This window comes from Mesoplodon bidens (genome assembly GCF_964165515.1).
Source record: "Mesoplodon bidens genome assembly, chromosome: 7".
NCBI classification, from domain to species: Eukaryota; Metazoa; Chordata; class Mammalia; order Artiodactyla; family Ziphiidae; genus Mesoplodon; species Mesoplodon bidens.
The window spans coordinates 39,049,794-39,066,800 of NC_138164.1; the positions used below are offsets into that span (position 1 = coordinate 39,049,794).

The 17,007-nt window shown below is 46.2% G+C and overlaps 2 protein-coding genes and 1 long non-coding RNA gene across 4 annotated transcripts in view; 2 read left to right on the forward strand and 1 right to left on the reverse strand.

The window, feature by feature from the left end:
• Positions 1-17,007, reverse strand: part of LOC308619852 (uncharacterized protein) — an 811,674-nt gene that overhangs the window by 672,751 nt on the left and 121,916 nt on the right. The gene's annotated exons all lie outside the window — the stretch shown is intronic.
• On the forward strand, positions 222-7,108 carry LOC308620071 (uncharacterized protein; the record flags this gene model as incomplete). Its single annotated transcript, XM_081239408.1, has 3 exons — positions 222-305; positions 5,195-5,360; positions 6,511-7,108. 3 exons carry the CDS (start codon positions 222-224, stop codon positions 6,621-6,623), a joined length of 363 nt encoding a protein of 120 aa, XP_081095534.1. The 3' UTR covers positions 6,624-7,108.
• Positions 7,112-8,208, forward strand: LOC308620909. The gene is made up of 3 exons (XR_014016359.1): positions 7,112-7,171; positions 7,342-7,498; positions 7,951-8,208. It is a non-coding gene; the product is annotated as an uncharacterized lncRNA (long non-coding RNA).

Sequence of the window (17,007 nt, forward strand, 5' to 3'; positions counted from 1 at the left end):
GGTGGAGGAAGGACAGCCTGAAATGTGTGCGCTGCCTGGTTTCATGATAGGTGACCGTCCGGAGATTTTGAAAGCGGCCTGAGCCCAGTTCCGGCTATGATCTTTCGCCGGCCAAGCAGGACCAGAAGCCCTTGGACTGTTTGCAGCAATTGTTACCAGCTTCCCAGGCCTCGCAGCTGACATGGTCAAGCTCCCCTCCAGAGACCACCCAGTCCCGCCCGATGCCACCGGAAGCGCGGAGACTTATTGTCAATAAGAACGCGGGCGAGACCCTCCTACAGCAGGCCTCCCGGCTTGGCTACGAGGTGAGCATCCTTGTGGGTGCCCCGGATCAGGATCCACCGGCTGCTGCTCCTTGGATGGGGGACACACTGGCTGGGGATGGGGGGCGGGTCTCAGAGCCCAGCCCCCTCCACGTGGCGGGCTAGGCTGGGTGTTCCAGCAGGGTGTTTGCGTTGGCTCCCGCTCACACTGCGGGCTCTTTGGTGGCTTGTTCAGTCGTGGTGTGAAAAGAAAGGCAGGCCTCTCTGATGTTCCGTTCCCGTTCAGGCAGGCAGGCTGCTTCGGCCAGTCTGGCTCACTTATCTCTGATATAAAATCTGACCTAACCCAGGGCTTGGCGACCAGGGGAATTTTAATGAGCCCTTTTGGATTCTGAATAGCAAGAAGGAGAGTAGGAGAGTAGTTATTAGCTCTACTAACTTGTGCTGTTTGGGGCAGAGTGATGCCCCTGTGGGGTAGCGGGTGGGAAGTGTCTGTGCAGAGTAGGGGTGGGAGTGGGGCAGACCTGAGCAGTCTCTTTCTGAGAGGGCACGGGAGCCGAGGGCTGATGGGCGGGGAGCAGGGGTTGAGCCTTGCACAAAACTCCCTGTCCACACTGCTGTATCCCAACCCAGCACGGCTGATGACAGTGATGGCCTCTATTGCTAGAGCAACATAGAAAGATAGCTGATATCTGCCTAAGCCCGTGTGATCTGTAGTAACTCCTTTCACCCTGTTAACATCTTCACTTGGGAGTAACGCGTACTAGCCCACTCTTGGATGAGGAAACTGAGCCTCAGAGGGGTTAGCTGATACCCGTACAGGTAGCAATCCAGCAGTGCTCCACAGCCCACCACGCTCCTCAGCAAGACTGGCTCACACTGGAATTGCCATTTTGACAGTTCAAAACCTCTGTGAGACAGATGACTCTCTCTGCCCTGTGCAGTTCCCCCACCATACTTGTCAGTAGCAATTGTGATGTAATAGCCCACAGGGCAAAGGCATTTTTCTGTGCTGGCATCAGCCCTCTGGGAGTTGAATGGTGACAGTAAAACGCGGTTCAGCAGGCTGAGCGTGGAGGTGTGGATGAGCACTGGGGTGGCAGGACCCAGGCTGGCCCGGAGCCCTGGCGCCCACACCCTCAGCCAGCTCTGTGCCCCTCTCCCCCGTCTCCCGTCGTGTCCCCCCACCCCAGTCCATAGTGCCGTGAGCCCTTGGAAGTGTGCCTGCCTTGGCCTTAAGGCATGACTGTGGGTGGGAAGTTGGAAGCACTAGGGCTATGCTTAGTTTGGGGTGTTTTGTTGTTGTTGTTGTGGGTTGAATGTGCTGTTGTTTATATCTACACGTCTCTTGGAGACCTCTCCATTAGCTAGAGAGCACTTTCTGGCAGTTAGCGCAGTTACTTGCAGGTGAAGTCCAAGGAGCACCCAGTTGGTTTCCCAAGAGCTGAGAGCGGGCGCCTAGGAGGACAGAGCAGATGTTGCACATAGTGTTGAGCTAGACCCCCCGTGGTTGAGAAGATAGTCTCCTTGCTTCCAGCAAACTCTGGAGGTGGGGGGGAGACCCCTAACCCCAACTTTTGGGTTAGGGTTGAGAAAGTAGACTCCCGCTTCCAGCAAATGCTGGAGATGGGGGGGCGGGGTGCTGCTGCACCCGCCGTGGAGGGCGGGGCTCCGAGCCCCACCTGTGAACTTGGCATCATTTCCAGCAGCCTCCCTTTGGGACCAGAGACGTCAAAAGACCCTCGTTGGTCCTCTAAGACAGTTTCCATTTTGGTTTGGTGGCTCTGAGGCCTGGACCAAGGGGCACTTGATCCATCCTTTTTTAGGCTACCTGGCCTTTGATTGCACAGGAAGCCTTGGGAATGTTTACGGTCGGATTTGTTTTTTTCTTCAAATGTAAATTTCAATATGTAGATTCCACACATCACCAGTGTTGATGCTGAACATTGTGACAAGTAGATGAACGCTTTCAACTTTGAATCCAACTTTCTGGGATTTCTCTGGGCAGAATTTTAAATGTTGGGATGAAGGCCCAGTTGGGAGATGTGGCAGCTTCAACCTTTTCAAATTGAAGGACAGTTTGCTTAAGCAGATAAGGGTGTGGTTTGGGAGGGTTTTCCTGAAGTTTTGTCTTCAGCATTCTTGGTTATTTTCTTCTGCTTAGCCAAAGATACCATGTGCAGTATAAAGGCCGTCTGAGCTTTATGTCATGATAATCTGGTTCTGGAAGTTTAGAAACACACTCTGGCTTCAGATCCGCGTTAAATAGATCACTTGCGTGGCCAAAGACCTCAAACCTTTCCCTCCTGGGAAAAAGGCTTCTATTTCTTAGGCTAAAACGCCAGTGTGCAACCACATGCTTGTGCCTTTAGCGGTGATGGTTAAATTTTCTATGAACTGAATAAGTCATGTTTTTTAAAAAGTTAATGAGGCATTTAATTAATTAACAATGTCGGCCTTAATGGCCTTTATGGTTACATTTTGCGGGTAGTGGCATTCGGCTTATAGCCGCTGAACAGAGAGCTGTCCGACAAAAGCAGTTTGACTTTGCTCTGGAATGGCTGGGCTGCCCTTCAGACACTCCCGTTTATTTCTAGCGGAGAAAATAAACCAAGGAATGTGTTGCGTCGACAGACTCGCCCCGCCTCTTCACCTTTCAGTTAGAGAAAGTGCTGGTGGCGACGGTTGCCATCCATTTAGAGGCCATCACCCTCTTAGCTAGGAGAGTGTAGTTAGCCCACTTGACCCCCAACAGAGAAGGCCTGTGGGGTGCTCGTCACAGCTGGATTGCACCCCTCTAACTGGGGCCCTCTTGGGCCTTTTGAATCTTCCCAGCTGACCAGGTACCAAAGACCTGAGTTTTAGGTCTAGTACTTCATGTTAATTGAACTTGGGGTTTAATATCTCTGGGCCTCAGTTTCCAAGTGTTGAATGAGGATAGTACTACCTTCCTTTCCTGGTAGCTCCTGGGTTCCTGTGGGTGACAGAAGACGTCCTCATCTGGGGAAATGAGAAGCACTGTGTAAACAGTGGGATCAACGTGGTTGAGTTAGGACAGCCCGTGGCAAAAAGTCTGACCTGGCCGTGGGGCTACTGCTGCCTTTGCTGCCATCTTCCAGGAGAAGAGAGTTGACTTACCCACCAGCTTGGACGGCCTTTCATTTCTAGGTACCCTTGAATCTGCCCTAGTAGTGATGAAGGTTTCCAGGTGAAGGCCATGATTGTCACAGCAAATAAACCCTGGGTTGAGTAAATTGATGTGTGCACAGCAGTTGGTGGCGTTCAGAGCTGATCCCAGAGCCACGTGACAGGGCCTCTCCGTGGCTGGGGCACACAACTCATTAGCTTGCAGCCGTCCACTCAAGTCTGGCTAGTGAGGACCTGCTAAAAGAGCAGCAGCTTCATGCGGTATCCTGGATACCAGGGCTCGGGGCAGGTGGCCTGGGAGCCCAGAGGATTGTGGGCTTTCTGGCAGGTTGGGATGTAAACGGAGAAACGCATTCGTGGGCGTGCCTTTTCTCTTCCTCCTCTTGTTTTGGAAGGGAGCTGCTGCAGTGACCTGAAGTAACAGGGCACCAATGGCCAGGTTTACCAGCATGCCCCATTAGGTTCACGTGGTAAGCAAATGGAACATTCTAGTTCGCTCCCAAGTGAGTGGTCACCTTTGATTGGCGTGTCCTCCAAAGGGCATAAAAGGTTTTACAGAACCCATCTCGCACTTATGGGCGGCTAGAATGACCCCCGTTTTAGGTTTAACAGATGAGTTACCTGAGAGATGTCACAAGGAGGCCTGTTCTGACCCCATCCCATCCCCCCTTACCCAGCAGACCATGTGTTGGGCCACATGCACGTTCTGCCTACTCCCAGCTCTCAGAACCTGACGGCTCTCTGCTGGGCACGACTTACCCAGTATAAACAGTATAATGTGTTTTCTGGTGGCAAATGCTTTCGATGTGTCTGAAAACTTTCTTAAGGTAATAAAACATTGAATAAGTTCCTGCTCTGCTTACTGGGAGTGGTTCATATTAATATTTTAACAAGCCAAAGAAAGAAGGTTAATAACAGTGATTCTAATGCACAGTGTTGACACAGAACATCTCCGGGGGCGGGGGTGAATGTTTTATTTGATTCTTGAAATGTGGAGGTTGCAGCCTGTGGTGTATCAGGTTCCTGTCATTAACTTGAGTAAATATGAGAATATTAGACTGATTCTGCCCCGAGAGGGTGGAGTGAGGCAAAATAGAGGGTGGGGTTATTGGAGGCATTTTGTGTCATTCCTCGAGGATGGAGGGAGAGAGCTTCTCTTTAACTCTACTTAACGTACAGACAAGAGCATCTGAGGCCCAGGTTCTGATTTGGGGTCTTAACAGGGGGTGCGAGGATGTAGGTGACCTGGGTGTCCCTGCTTCTCTAAGCTGGGGAATGTTCTCTGGCTGATTTAAGCTCTCTTTAAGTGTTGGTCATCCATACTTTTATCTAAACTTGTGTTATCGTCCACTGCCACTGACTGAACAGACCCATCAAGTGAGAATGGTCTGTGCTTGGCAATGTGTCATCTAAGATGTTAGCAGCTGTGACACTTCTGTACTGGTCACGTCGGCCCCTGGGCTGAGGGCTTTCATCGCTATCCGAATGCGTCCTCTCAGCAGCCCTGTGGAAGCTTGGAGAAGTTCAAGGGTAACTTGCCCATGGCCAGGCCACTGGTGCAGCAGAGCCTTAGACAACACTGTCTGCATCTCCAAGCCCTTCTCACGCACTCTTGCCCACCACCAGGGTGCCTGCCGCCTGCCCGCGCCATGGTGGGCTTTTGGCCCCAAGGATGTATGCCTTTGAAAGTGGGCACCGCCAAGCTATGGGGAGGTCACCCTTACAAGGTTCACTGTATGGTTGTCTGATGGTATCTCCTCTCCTCTCCTCTCCTCTCCCCGTAGGAAGCGGTCTTGTACTGCCTGGAGAACAAGATTTGTGATGTGAACCACCGCGACAACGCGGGTTACTGTCCCTGCACGAGGCTTGTGCAAGAGGTTGGCTCAACATCGTACGACACCTCCTTGAATATGGCGCCGATGTCAACTGCAGTGCCCAGGATGGAACCGGGTCAGTGGCGGTCTTGCTCTTGGCCTGGCCCTGCTGGGGCATAGGCAGTGGTTCTCAGGGTGTGCGGGGAACCCCAGAAGGAAAGATGGAGAGTGAGTGCCATGTAAGCACACTGATGGTGGAGTCCTCTAGAATGGAATCGGACAGATCTTTCTGGCAAATTTACATAGAACTTTAAAACTCTGTGACACTCTTATGGACAGAGGTCCCTGAAAATGTTGAGCCTGCATGAATAATCAGGGGTGTTCTCTTTTAAGACCCTGGACTCTTCACCAGCGTCTGTTGAATCTCACTCTTGAACATATATGTGAGTTGAAAGTTGCAGGAGTACAGACAGGTCCAGTGGCAACTGGCTTGATAGGACCTGCCGTGTCCACCCACATCCCCGGGCCTGGCCCCCACTCTGTCCTTGACCTCGGTTTATTGGCCAGAGGCCCAGGTCTGAGTCAGCCCAAGCATCTTCCTGGTTGTACCTGGGATGCCACCACGAGGCAGGGCACTGGGGCTTTCCTGACGGTCATAACATTAGCAAAACCGTAAGGTATTTGGTGGCTCATGGTTTCCAAATAGCATCCTTTCTGGATGGGACTGCGGACAGTGTTCCTGACCCCAGCGGACACGGGCAGTAGGACTCTGTATCCTCCTGAGAACTCGCCCTGCCTGTCGACTGCTTCTGGGCGAGAGGGTTGATCACTCATCTCCAAGTTGGTTTCAAGAGAGGTTCCACTTTGCCCCCAGTTTCTTTGACAAACTGCACTTTTTGGGTTTTGTTTGTAATGGTATAACAATGGCTTGTCGTATCTGCTTCCGTGATGCTGGGATTCTTCCCCCCACCCCTCCGTACGTTACCTTCTTACAGTCTGTCACTATTTAAGTTCATTGGAAACGTTTTCATCGTGGCCTGAGTTCCTCCTTGGGCCATGCATTAAGAGAGATTTGCATTGAAGAATTAGGCCTGAGATGGTCCCTTCACCTGTCCCGTAAAGGGTTATGTGTTGAAATAACAGAGTAATTTGTCACAGCGACCGTACACTCACCTCCTCGGTGAAATACCGCGCCTACGAGGCTTGGCCGCACACGCTCGATTTTGCCCCGTGTCCTTAGAAGCAAGCGTCACGTGCACGGGTGTAATCCCCCGCACCTCTCCTAGGCCTCTCCATGATGCTGTCAAGAATGATCATCTCGAAATTGTCCGCTTGCTCCTCTCCTACGGTGCTGTTCCTACCCTGGCTACGTACTCAGGTAGAACCATCAAGAAAGTGAACCACAGCGAACTTCTGGAGAAGTTCTTAACAGGTACGGCAGAGGTCAAGACACGGTCTTGTTCAAGCATCTAGACGGTGACTTCACAGCCTTTCACCTGGGTTCCCCCTACCCCCACCCCCCGTTTACTCTAAGTGACCCTTTACTGGGAAAAGCGGCCCAACGTTAGTCTGTCAAAGAAGAGATACATACTTTGAGTTTTGCGAGGTGGGGGGCTGGAAAACTCTTAGCTAGCCAGGCTAGCTTTTGTTTGGCAGGCTGGGGCGGTGAGGCGGGCAGTCCCTCAGGAAGGCGGGTGGACGCGTGGGGAGGTTTCAGTCAGATACCTGGAGGCGTGTGCAGTGGGACTTATCAGGAGGTGACACCAGCCCCAGCGTGAGATGTTCCCGAACTCCAGCAGCATTTGCCTCTTACCAGCAGGCGTTATCTTGTTTCTCTCTCTCTCTCTCTCTCTCCCCCTCTCTCTCCACACTGTTGAAATAACCTGCAGGCTCCTGACGACGGTAACCCCGGTTGCTCTTCGGAGTTCTCTGGCAGCTCTGTGTGTGGTGAGCAGCCTTGTTCGTTTCAGTTGGGCTTGTGGGGGTGGGGGTAGGGGTGGGGGTGGTGCTGTGAGCAGGGCTTGCTTGGGAAAGAATTTTTCCAGGGTCCTTTTTGGAGAACAGCTGGAATCTTGCTCCAGCTTACTGACCTCTCTCTTGTTTGCCCCCCCGGTTAGAACCAGATGATGAAAGTGGTTACGATGTTTTAGCAAATCCCCCAGGACCGGAGGACCAGGATGACAGCAACGAGGCCTATGGTGACCTATTGGAATCTGAATTTTCCGAAGACCCCGTTTTGCCGTGTTATAACGTCCAGGTGTCCGTCGCTCAGGGGTGAGCGTGGCCAGCGTGTGGTCGAGAGCCAGCCCAGCTGCTCTGTGGGGTGGCAGGAGTTAGAAATCCCCTTCAGCAGATGAGGGTGGATGGGTTGGGGGGTGAGTGAATTCCTCACCAAGTGTCCACCGACCTCACATAATGCAGTGGAACTTTTCCAGAAAAGTTTGGGGGATGGGAGGGCTCCCCAGCCAACTGCCCTCATTGGAACACACCCCTAGAGCCCAAAGGACACGGGAGTCAGCGACTGCAATTGCACAGTTTCAGTCAGTAAACTCTTGGGGAAGGGATCTTCCCCAAACGGCTACCATAGGGGCCTTCCAAGGCGCGTGAGGTCCACGGGACAATACTGATGTGTACCCTCTTCTCGTATAAGATTAGAGAAAGCCGTATGTGGCACCTGGGATCTTATGTGTCTTCAGATTTGCTTAGATCGAGTCTTGTCCCCACAGTCGGGCCACTGTGCCCCATGACCAACCCTTCGGAGTGAACACATCAGGAAACCTTGCTCTGCTGTGTGTTGACCCCGGTGCTTAAGGAGTAGCATCCTCCTTGGACTCTGAGGCTGGGACCGTGTCTGCCTTTGTGGTGACATTGTATTCGGGATAGAGATGATAAAGCGTGGCAGGGTATCAGGAAGGATTGTACCACCTCCCTTCTCGAAAAAGCCTCACTCCCGGCAGCATTGAGGGGCGGGTTGGAGGTGTGGGAAAGGCAAGGAAAGCCAGGTGACCTCGAGTGTTTCTCATGCTCTCTCCGTGAGGGCCGGAGGAGAGGAGAGGTCAAAGAGGTGTTTGCCATCTCCCTTGGGTTGGCATACAGACTGGTTTTCCCCAGTGACTAGAACGGGGTGCACTTACTTGGAGAGGGGTGACCTGAGTTGTGGCCAGAGCCAAGGCAGCACTGGGGTGGCCTGCAACGAGGCTGGTTCAGGGGCGCTGCTCCTGCTTTTGTCTAAGTTGGCTGATCTGCCCTAGGTGGTCTCTTAACACATGCACATGAGTCCAGAGTTCCCCCGCTAGAAGTAGATCTTCCGGGCTTCCCTGGTGGCACAGTGGTTAAGAATCCGCCTGCCATTTCAGGGGACACAGGTTCGAGCCCTGGTCCGGGAAGATCCCACATGCCACGGAGCAACTAAGCCCGTGCGCCACAGCTAATGAGCCTGCACTCTAGAGCCCGCGAGCCACAACTAGAGAAAGCCCGTGCACAGCAACAGGCCCAATGCAGCCAAAAATAAATAAATAAATTAAATAAAAAAAAAAAAAAGTAGTAGATCTTCTAAGGACAGTGAGAAGTGGGGTGGGGATGGGGTAATCAAAGTGGAAGTAGCAGGCCCTTTCACCGCCAGGAGACGGGTAGTTTATAGTTGGGAGCGCCTCTAATTTTGCCGGAAACTCAAACCACTGTCCTTTCTCTGGTGTAGGCCTCGTAACTGGCTGTTGCTCTCAGACCTGCTCAAGAAACTGCAAATGTCCTCCTGCATATTCCGCTGCAATTTTCCAAATGTGGAAATTGTCACCATCGCGGAGGCCGAGTTCTACCGGCAAGTGTCAGCAAGTCTCTTATTCTCTTGCCCCAAAGACCTGGAGTCCTTTAATCCGGAAAGTAAGGAGCTCTTAGATGTGGTGGAGTTCACGAACGAGCTTCAGACTCTGCTGGGCTCATCCGTGGAGTGGATCCTCCCCAGAGACCTGGACTCAGACGACGCCTGGTGAGCTCGCCCGGGCCCGCCGTGTACAGTGTGTCATGGTGTTAATCCTTGTGCATATGTGTCCTAATACGACTATTTCTGTAAAGAAAGGACACGATGAGACACGACTCCAGTCGGAAGGACTTTGAAACATGTTTTTTTCTTTTTAAAATTTTAAGTCAGTTTTTATGAAGTTGTTAATAAAGTTTCTTTACTTTTCAATGTACACATGCTTTGGAATATGTTTGTTTTTACTCGGAACAATTGTTTCTTTTCTTTTTTAAGGAGAAAAAAAAAAAGGCAAAGGAGCTCCACACTTTGACTTAATTTCATACAAAGCTCCGACGACAGAGGCCATAACTGTTGAGAGTTGCTTTGGGGGCAAATTAAACCAGTAAAATTTTAAACTCTTCCTCCATATTAAAGGGATTGAATAAATGGGCCACTTTGGTGCACCTGTGTCCTGCGAATTGTCCAGTTGGAGATGGAGGTTTAGGAAGTGAGTTTCAGTCTTGTTTAAGTCTCTTCCCATCAGACTGGTCTCGTGATTTCCTACACACCATGTTACTTCCTGTCTACCTTTCCTTGGTGTTGTTCATGCCTGGATTATCTCCTGTACCTGCTCAAACCTTGGTCCATTCTCATTTGTACCATGGAAGTTTGTCATGCTGGATACTGTCAGAACTAATTTTACTTAAGTTTGTGTTAAGGTGCAAAGCACACGTTTTGTATATTTTCTGTTTTTTGTGTTTGTCTATATTTTATGGTTTCGCTTCAAGAAATATTATGGGAAGGGAAATAGCAAGATGTAAACAGCAAAAAAGTCATCATTCTCTTTCAATTGTTAGAACATCTATCTGCAATCATAATTATGATGCACTGTGGTATGTGTTAAAATAGTAAATACATGTAACGTCCCGTAGGAGCAGCAAACTCTGGTGTTGGTGAGGGTGTGTCATGGAAGTAATCACAAAGCAGGTGACTGTTGGTTGGGGTCCTGAAACATTAGTGTGCCTTCCCTGTGTCCAGTAGTGGTCTGGAGGGGTCAGGAAGCCTGCCTTTGAATTTGAGGGAACAGAGGGTTTGAGGTCCTCTCTCTTCTATTGCTCTAGTACACTGCATAGCAGCAGTATACTGGGTTTACAGTTGACGTTTAAATCGCTGATTGATCATTAAGATTGGGATGTATCTTTGGAAATGAAAATAGGAAGAATCGTATGCTTTTTTTTTTTTTCTTTTTTTTCCTATATCTGAAAAGGTATGTAGTACTTTGCTGAGTGGTTGGGAATAAAGTTTGCAGTATTCAGTGTATTCAGTTTTAGTATCTAAATAGAATTAAACTGTTGCTGTAAAGTGGAATAGCACTTTGTTACTGACAAGTTTTAGAATGCATCTGTTCGTCAATTACCTGTTTGGGAAGATTGTAGTTAATGATTTTGAGAATGTGGCTATAAACCTCCAACTGACTCAAGAAAAGCAAATAAGTCAAGATTGACAAATGTATAGGCTCTTCATCTTTTGTGTGTGTGGGTTTTTTTTTTTCCTTTTAGTTATTTGTCAAGGTATAAAGAATTCTATCACACTTAAGACAAGTTAAGTAAACGTCACGGGGTGTATTCTGACATGGCATGGAGCAGATCACATGGCCTAGATCTTAAAGGTGATTTTATGTTTAAACTTTCATGAAAACATATGTGATTGAAACACATTAATATATTGATACAGAGGGCAGTTAATTTTTGTCTTTTTTTGTGTGTGTGTGTGGTACTGTTGTGGCCTCTCCCGTTGCGGAGCACAGGCTCTGGACGCGCAGGCTCAGCGGCCATAGCTCACGGACCTAGCCGCTCCGTGGCATGTGGGATCTTCCCGGACCGGGGCACGAACCCATGTCCCCTGCATTGGCAGGCGGACTCTCAACCACTGCGCCACCAGGGAAGCCCTAATTTTTGCCTTTTGATACATGTGAGCACAGCTTTCATTTTGCTGAAAGAATATGACCAGTTTTCAGTTTGGGATTCTACCATTTAGGAAAGATAGTCCACTTAATTTTAGAAATAAGAGATTTAATATATAATACCTAATAATACTTTTATGTATTTTTTTACTGAAAACATTTATTGTAATACTGTGAAGAAACTATGCCATTCTAGTCTTCAAGACTTAAATGAATCAAGTGTTTATTAGCTGTTGTAGTTTTTAAACTAATAAAAGTCAGTACATCAGCAATTTGTAAATACAGTTTTTGAAATAATGCCTTAACAACTTTACAGTGGTTATAATGACTGTATTTAGGCCTAAAGTTAGTTAATAATTTGACATGAAGGCTTTTTAATAGTTTGATGGTGCAGATCAGGGATAGGTAAACTCTGGCTGGTGGGCCAGATCCAGCCCGTCGCCTGGCTTTGTAAAGGAAGTTCTTCTGGAACATAGTCGCACCCATTGTTTACGTGGTAGTTATGGCTCCTTTCACCCTACACCAGTGGGGCCGAGTAGTTGCAACAGAAACTGTATAGCCCACAAATCTGGAAATGTTTAAATTTAGATTTTAAAAATTGAAAACTTCTTTGAGCCTATACAGGGCAAGTCCATTGACCCCTGAGGTAGAAAACAGGAACTTGGGTGCGGAAGCCAAATGGCCTAGGTTCAAATTCCCTTTCTCCCATTTCATAGCTAGTGACCATGGGCAAATCACTTAACCTCTATGCCTCATTATGAGGTTTAAATGCACTTATTTGTATAAATAGTGCCTGGCACATACTAAGCTCTGTGTAAGTGATTGCTGTTGTTTCTGCTTGGAGCTTTAATAAGTTATTGTTAATAGAAAAATGACACTAATGATTTTCCTTATAGAGTAACAAAGGCACTTTGAGTCTTTTACATTTTCAGGAATGTAATAAGACTTTTTTCATTGACAGTCAGTGTTCCCTGTTACCAAAATTTACTTTATGAATATAAAGAATTGAATATCTTCAAGACAGTACTTTTGCTTAAATGTCAAACCATTATTTTCCCAAGGCACATCAAACTGGCTCTGCATAGTCCAGGCCTCTAAAGCTTGTGTGCACACCCTAGGTAGCATGTGAGATACATTTTGTAAATATAGTTTTTTAAATAATGCTTGAGACTTCCCTGGCGGTCCAGCAGTTAACACTATGTGCTCCCAATGTAGGGGGCTTGGGTTCGATCCCTGCTCAAGGAACTAGATCCCACGTGCCTGCCATAACTAAGAGCCCACATGCCACAACTAAAAGATCCGGCATGCTGCAACTAAAGACCCGGCACAGCCAAACAAACAAACAAGCAAATAAATAAATAAATCTTTATAAAAAAATAAGTAAAATAAAATAATGCCTTAGGAGTTAGGAAAAGGAAATATTAGAACATTTTTACCTTTGTATTATTTTAAAAAATCTGTGTAGTTTATCATGTACATAAATTATATGTATGGAACTTTGTGTATATAATTTGTTAATAAATAAGATGCATATTAAAAAGTTTTCTTATGGTTTGCCCAGTCAGGTGTTTGGAGGCCATTGGAGGACAGGATGATGAAATATAGGGCCTCAGCAAAGATAGAATTTAGAACCAATTCCCTGACTTAGAAGATAAGGAAAATAATTCATAGACTGTAATTGAGTTGTCCAACTTTACATAAGTGTTCAGAAACAGGAAATGCAGTGGCTAGAATCTAATCACTGACCGAGCAGAATCTGGGTCACTCACTGGACTCGTAAACCAGAAGTGACTGTTGAAGTTCTCAGGTTGATGCTCCTGGCATATATGCTTGATCTGTGTGTGTGTGTAAATCTCTGACATAAGAAGCCATACTCAGGCACACCCTGTTTCCTTATTCAAGCATCTTAATTTCATCCCATTAAATCTTTGAAGTATCAGACTACCAGAAGGCATGAAGAAACCTGGGCTGAGAGTCTACATTCCAGGAGACGTGATCTTGACTGCATGGCTGGTTTGAGGCGCATCACTCTGAACTGCAACCCGCTCATTGGTGACCTGGGTGCAAGTGCTGTGGCAGAATCTCTTAGTGAGGATTTATGGCTTAGAGGGAAATTCTAAAATTGAAAATATTGAATTTTTAATATGCTTAGCTTTTGGCATGATACTATTGTGATAGGATGTTTTAAAGCCTCATTTTACTGATAGCTTTTATTTTGCTTTTAAACTTTCTCTAAGAGTTGCATATATCCTTTACAGAAAATACAGAGTTACAAGAGAACCTATAATTTTAATACCCAGATATAATCACTGTTCATTTTGGCGTATATACTTTCAGTCTTTTTTTCTTCTACAAATATATATGTACACTTAGGGATTACAAAAATAGAATTGTAGTATACTTGCTATTTCACATTCCTGCTTTTTTCACTTAAAGATGTATCATGTAGTATTGCGTCGTATTGATGTCCCATAGTTTAATCAATTCTTTGCAATTCTATTTAGACAGTTTGCTTTTCCCTGTCAGAAACAATGTGAATACGTTGTATATACATCTCTGTGTCCATCGGGATTACTTCTGTAGAATAAGGTACTACAAGTGGAATGACTAAGTGTGACCTATTTTTAAGACATTTGATACACATGGCCAAATTACCACCCAGAAAGGCTATGCCAATTTGTAGTCCACCCCAACAGTAGATGGGAAGCCTGCCTCTCACAAACACTGGCCTGTAGCACTTGTAAAAAAATGTGAAACTACAAAAATGAGTACCTCTCCATTTTCTATGCAAGTGGGATTACTCCAAATTTTATAACTTTTTTCAATTAATTTAGTATGAGCATTTTAGCAAGTCAGTAAATTTGCATCTCCTACATCATTTTTTGTGATTGTTCAGTATTCCATTATATGAATATGCCACAGTGCACATAGCTTATCCATTCTTGTATATAAGCTTTGTCCAGTTTTTCAGTTACAAATAGTACTCTGATATATATCCTTACCTATATCTCTGACTATTTCTTTTGGTTAAATTCTTAGAAAAAGAGTTGTTGGATCCAAAGTGTATAGACATTATTTAAAGGCTTTTCTTACAGAATCTTGGCTTCATCTGATAGGACAATAACCACATTTTGTTTTATTTTGTATTCATCTGATTGACTGGTGAGGTTTACTGGCTGTTTGTATTAATTTGGCTATTTGGTTAATTATACCCTGTGTCCATTCTTCTGTAGTGAGAGTTTGTAAGGGTTGTATCATATCCTGTCAGATCCGTATGTCTGACTTGCTATTTCTGTGTGTCATGGGGGTGTTGAAAGACTCCAGTTATTTTAATGTGATGGTCCACACAACACTTAAACAAAAGACTCATGATAGTTTCCTTTCATGTAATAGTTTTTAATCCCTGTGCTTTAGTGATGATCCCTTTGGTTTAAATGAGTAGGTTGTTCAGCCCCAGAACTACTAGAATTCATGATCAGTTTTTCTGGGTTTTGTCTGACCTTTTACTGCGAGGGTTCTTGACCATCCTACTTTCATGATAGGTTTTTAGTATGTATTCTCTATTCACACATTGTTGAAAGTTTTTATTATTTGTATCCTCTTAGATTTGTCTTTTTTTCCTCTAAAACTAACAGTTATTACATTTCTTCTATTTTGTTTTCCCCTTTGAACTAGTTTCAAGTGTGATTTGGAGCTGAAGATCATGATCAAAAGAATGCAGTGTATTTCTGAGCTCCACGAGGTTTTGCTTGTGAGGTTTACATGCCCCTGCCGCCCTTGCTAATTATGAACTGAGATTCATTTTGTGATGCTTTTTGCTCATAGGTTATATACAGTTATTCTTCAGTTCTGTAATTGTAAAATATGTTGTCTGATTTATTGGTACTAAAGCCAGGGTTATCATTGCACATCCAAGAAGAGGTTTTTAAATTGGATTATGCATTATGTGTGTGCATATATGTCTCTTTTTTTCCATAGCCAAAATTACAAACCTGCCATGACTTGTCCTGTGCAGGACTCTTCCACACGTGAGAAAACGAGAGTTGTCTATATGTTAAATCTGTAGAGTTAGCAAGTGACCTTTTGTCTTTCATCGAAAGCACTTGACCTGCAGCAGTGCGGCCTCACCAGTGAAGGAGCAAAGGCTTTACTAAAGGCCCCTGAAACCAACAGAACTCTGCTCGTTCTGGATATAAGAAAAAATCTGCTTGTTGGTATGTGGTCACTTTTTTTAAATTGATGAACACATAGCAAAACAAAAAGAATTTGTTCAGGTATTGACAGTTTTTTAAAACTTAATGTGTTTAACTTTCCTCATCATATACAGTTGGCCCGTGAACAACGTGGGGTTAGGGGTGTCGACCCCTACACAGTTCAAGATCTGGGTATAAGTTTATAGTCAGTGGTTCCACATCTGTGGATTCAACCAACCTTGGATCATGTAGGACGATAGTACATATGTATTGAAAACTATGCGTGTGTCAGTGGACCCGCGAGGTTCAAACCCATGTTGTTCAAGCTTCAACTGTACTTTTCTAGTGTTGCACTTCCCTTATGTTTTTAGCAGCTACTGTACTAACTAAAGTGAATTATACTTGTCAATTTTTCTTATCTCTACTCTGAATAGAGGTGAACCTAGATACTAAGCCTGCTTCCACCAAGAGCATTCTTTCTTTCCTGTGCAGCCTCTGAATTCTTGCCAGGAGTACTTTATTCATTTGTCAGATTCACAAGTAATTTTGTAATCATCTTCTGTGTGCCAGATACGGGTTTAGGGACTAGGGATAAAGCAGTGAACCAGACAGACAAAAGTCTTGCCCTCATGGAACTTACATTCTAGTGAAGGAGATCAGATAGAAATGAGTAAACAGATAAGTCATATAATTTTAGAGAGTAGGAAGTGCAAAAGTATCTCAATGTAAGGAGAGTGAGGGAGAGCAGGTAGGACTCCATTGGATAGGTTTGTTAGGGGACAGCTTCACTGGAGAAGTGGCATTTGAACGGAGACCTGAATGAAGAGAGGAGCAAGCCATGGAAGATGTGGAGTAAGCACATTCCAGGACAAGGAGGCAATGAGTATGTAGGCATGTAGGTGGGTGGAGTATTTAAGGAAAAGCAAGGAGGCCAATCTGGGCAGAGTACTGAGTGAAGAAGAGTGTGGTATGACATGAGGTCAAGGAGCTAGCCAGGGGTCTGCTCTTGTAAAGTCTTGAAGGCCAGAGTAAAGATGTGGATTATTCTAAATGAGTAGAGGGGTTTGAACTGGAAAAAGGCATGATCCAAATCGTATCTGAATAAGGTGACCTGGTATAGAGAAGGGACTTGGGAGGATAAAGAAGAGGAACAGGGGGCTTCCCTGGTGCCGCAGTGGTTGAGAATCCACCTGCCGATGCAGGGGACGCGGGTTCGTGCCCCGGTCCAGGAAGATCCCACATGCCGCGGAGCGACTGGGCCCATGAGCCATGGCCGCTGAGCCTGCGCGTCCGGAGCCTGTGCTCCGCAACGAGAGAGGCCACAACAGTGAGAGGCCCGTGTACAGCAAAAAAAAAAAAAAAAAAAAAAAAAGAAGAGGAACAGGGAGACCAGTTAGGAGACTATCACAGTGCTCCAAATAAGAGATGTTTATGGCCTAGGTTAGGTTGGAAGTTTGCAGCAAATGAAAAGTGGTTGAATTCAGGTTGTGTTTTGAGGGTGTAGCTCTCAAGACCTGCAGATAGATGTGAGGTATGAAGGAAATAGTAACAAGGAGACAAGTCGTTGATGATTATGTGTGCAACTGGGTAGTATCACTTAGAAGAAGGGAGCTGATGGGAGGAGCAGCTTTTGAGGGAATATCAGGACTTGGTTTGTTATCTTGGATGCCCT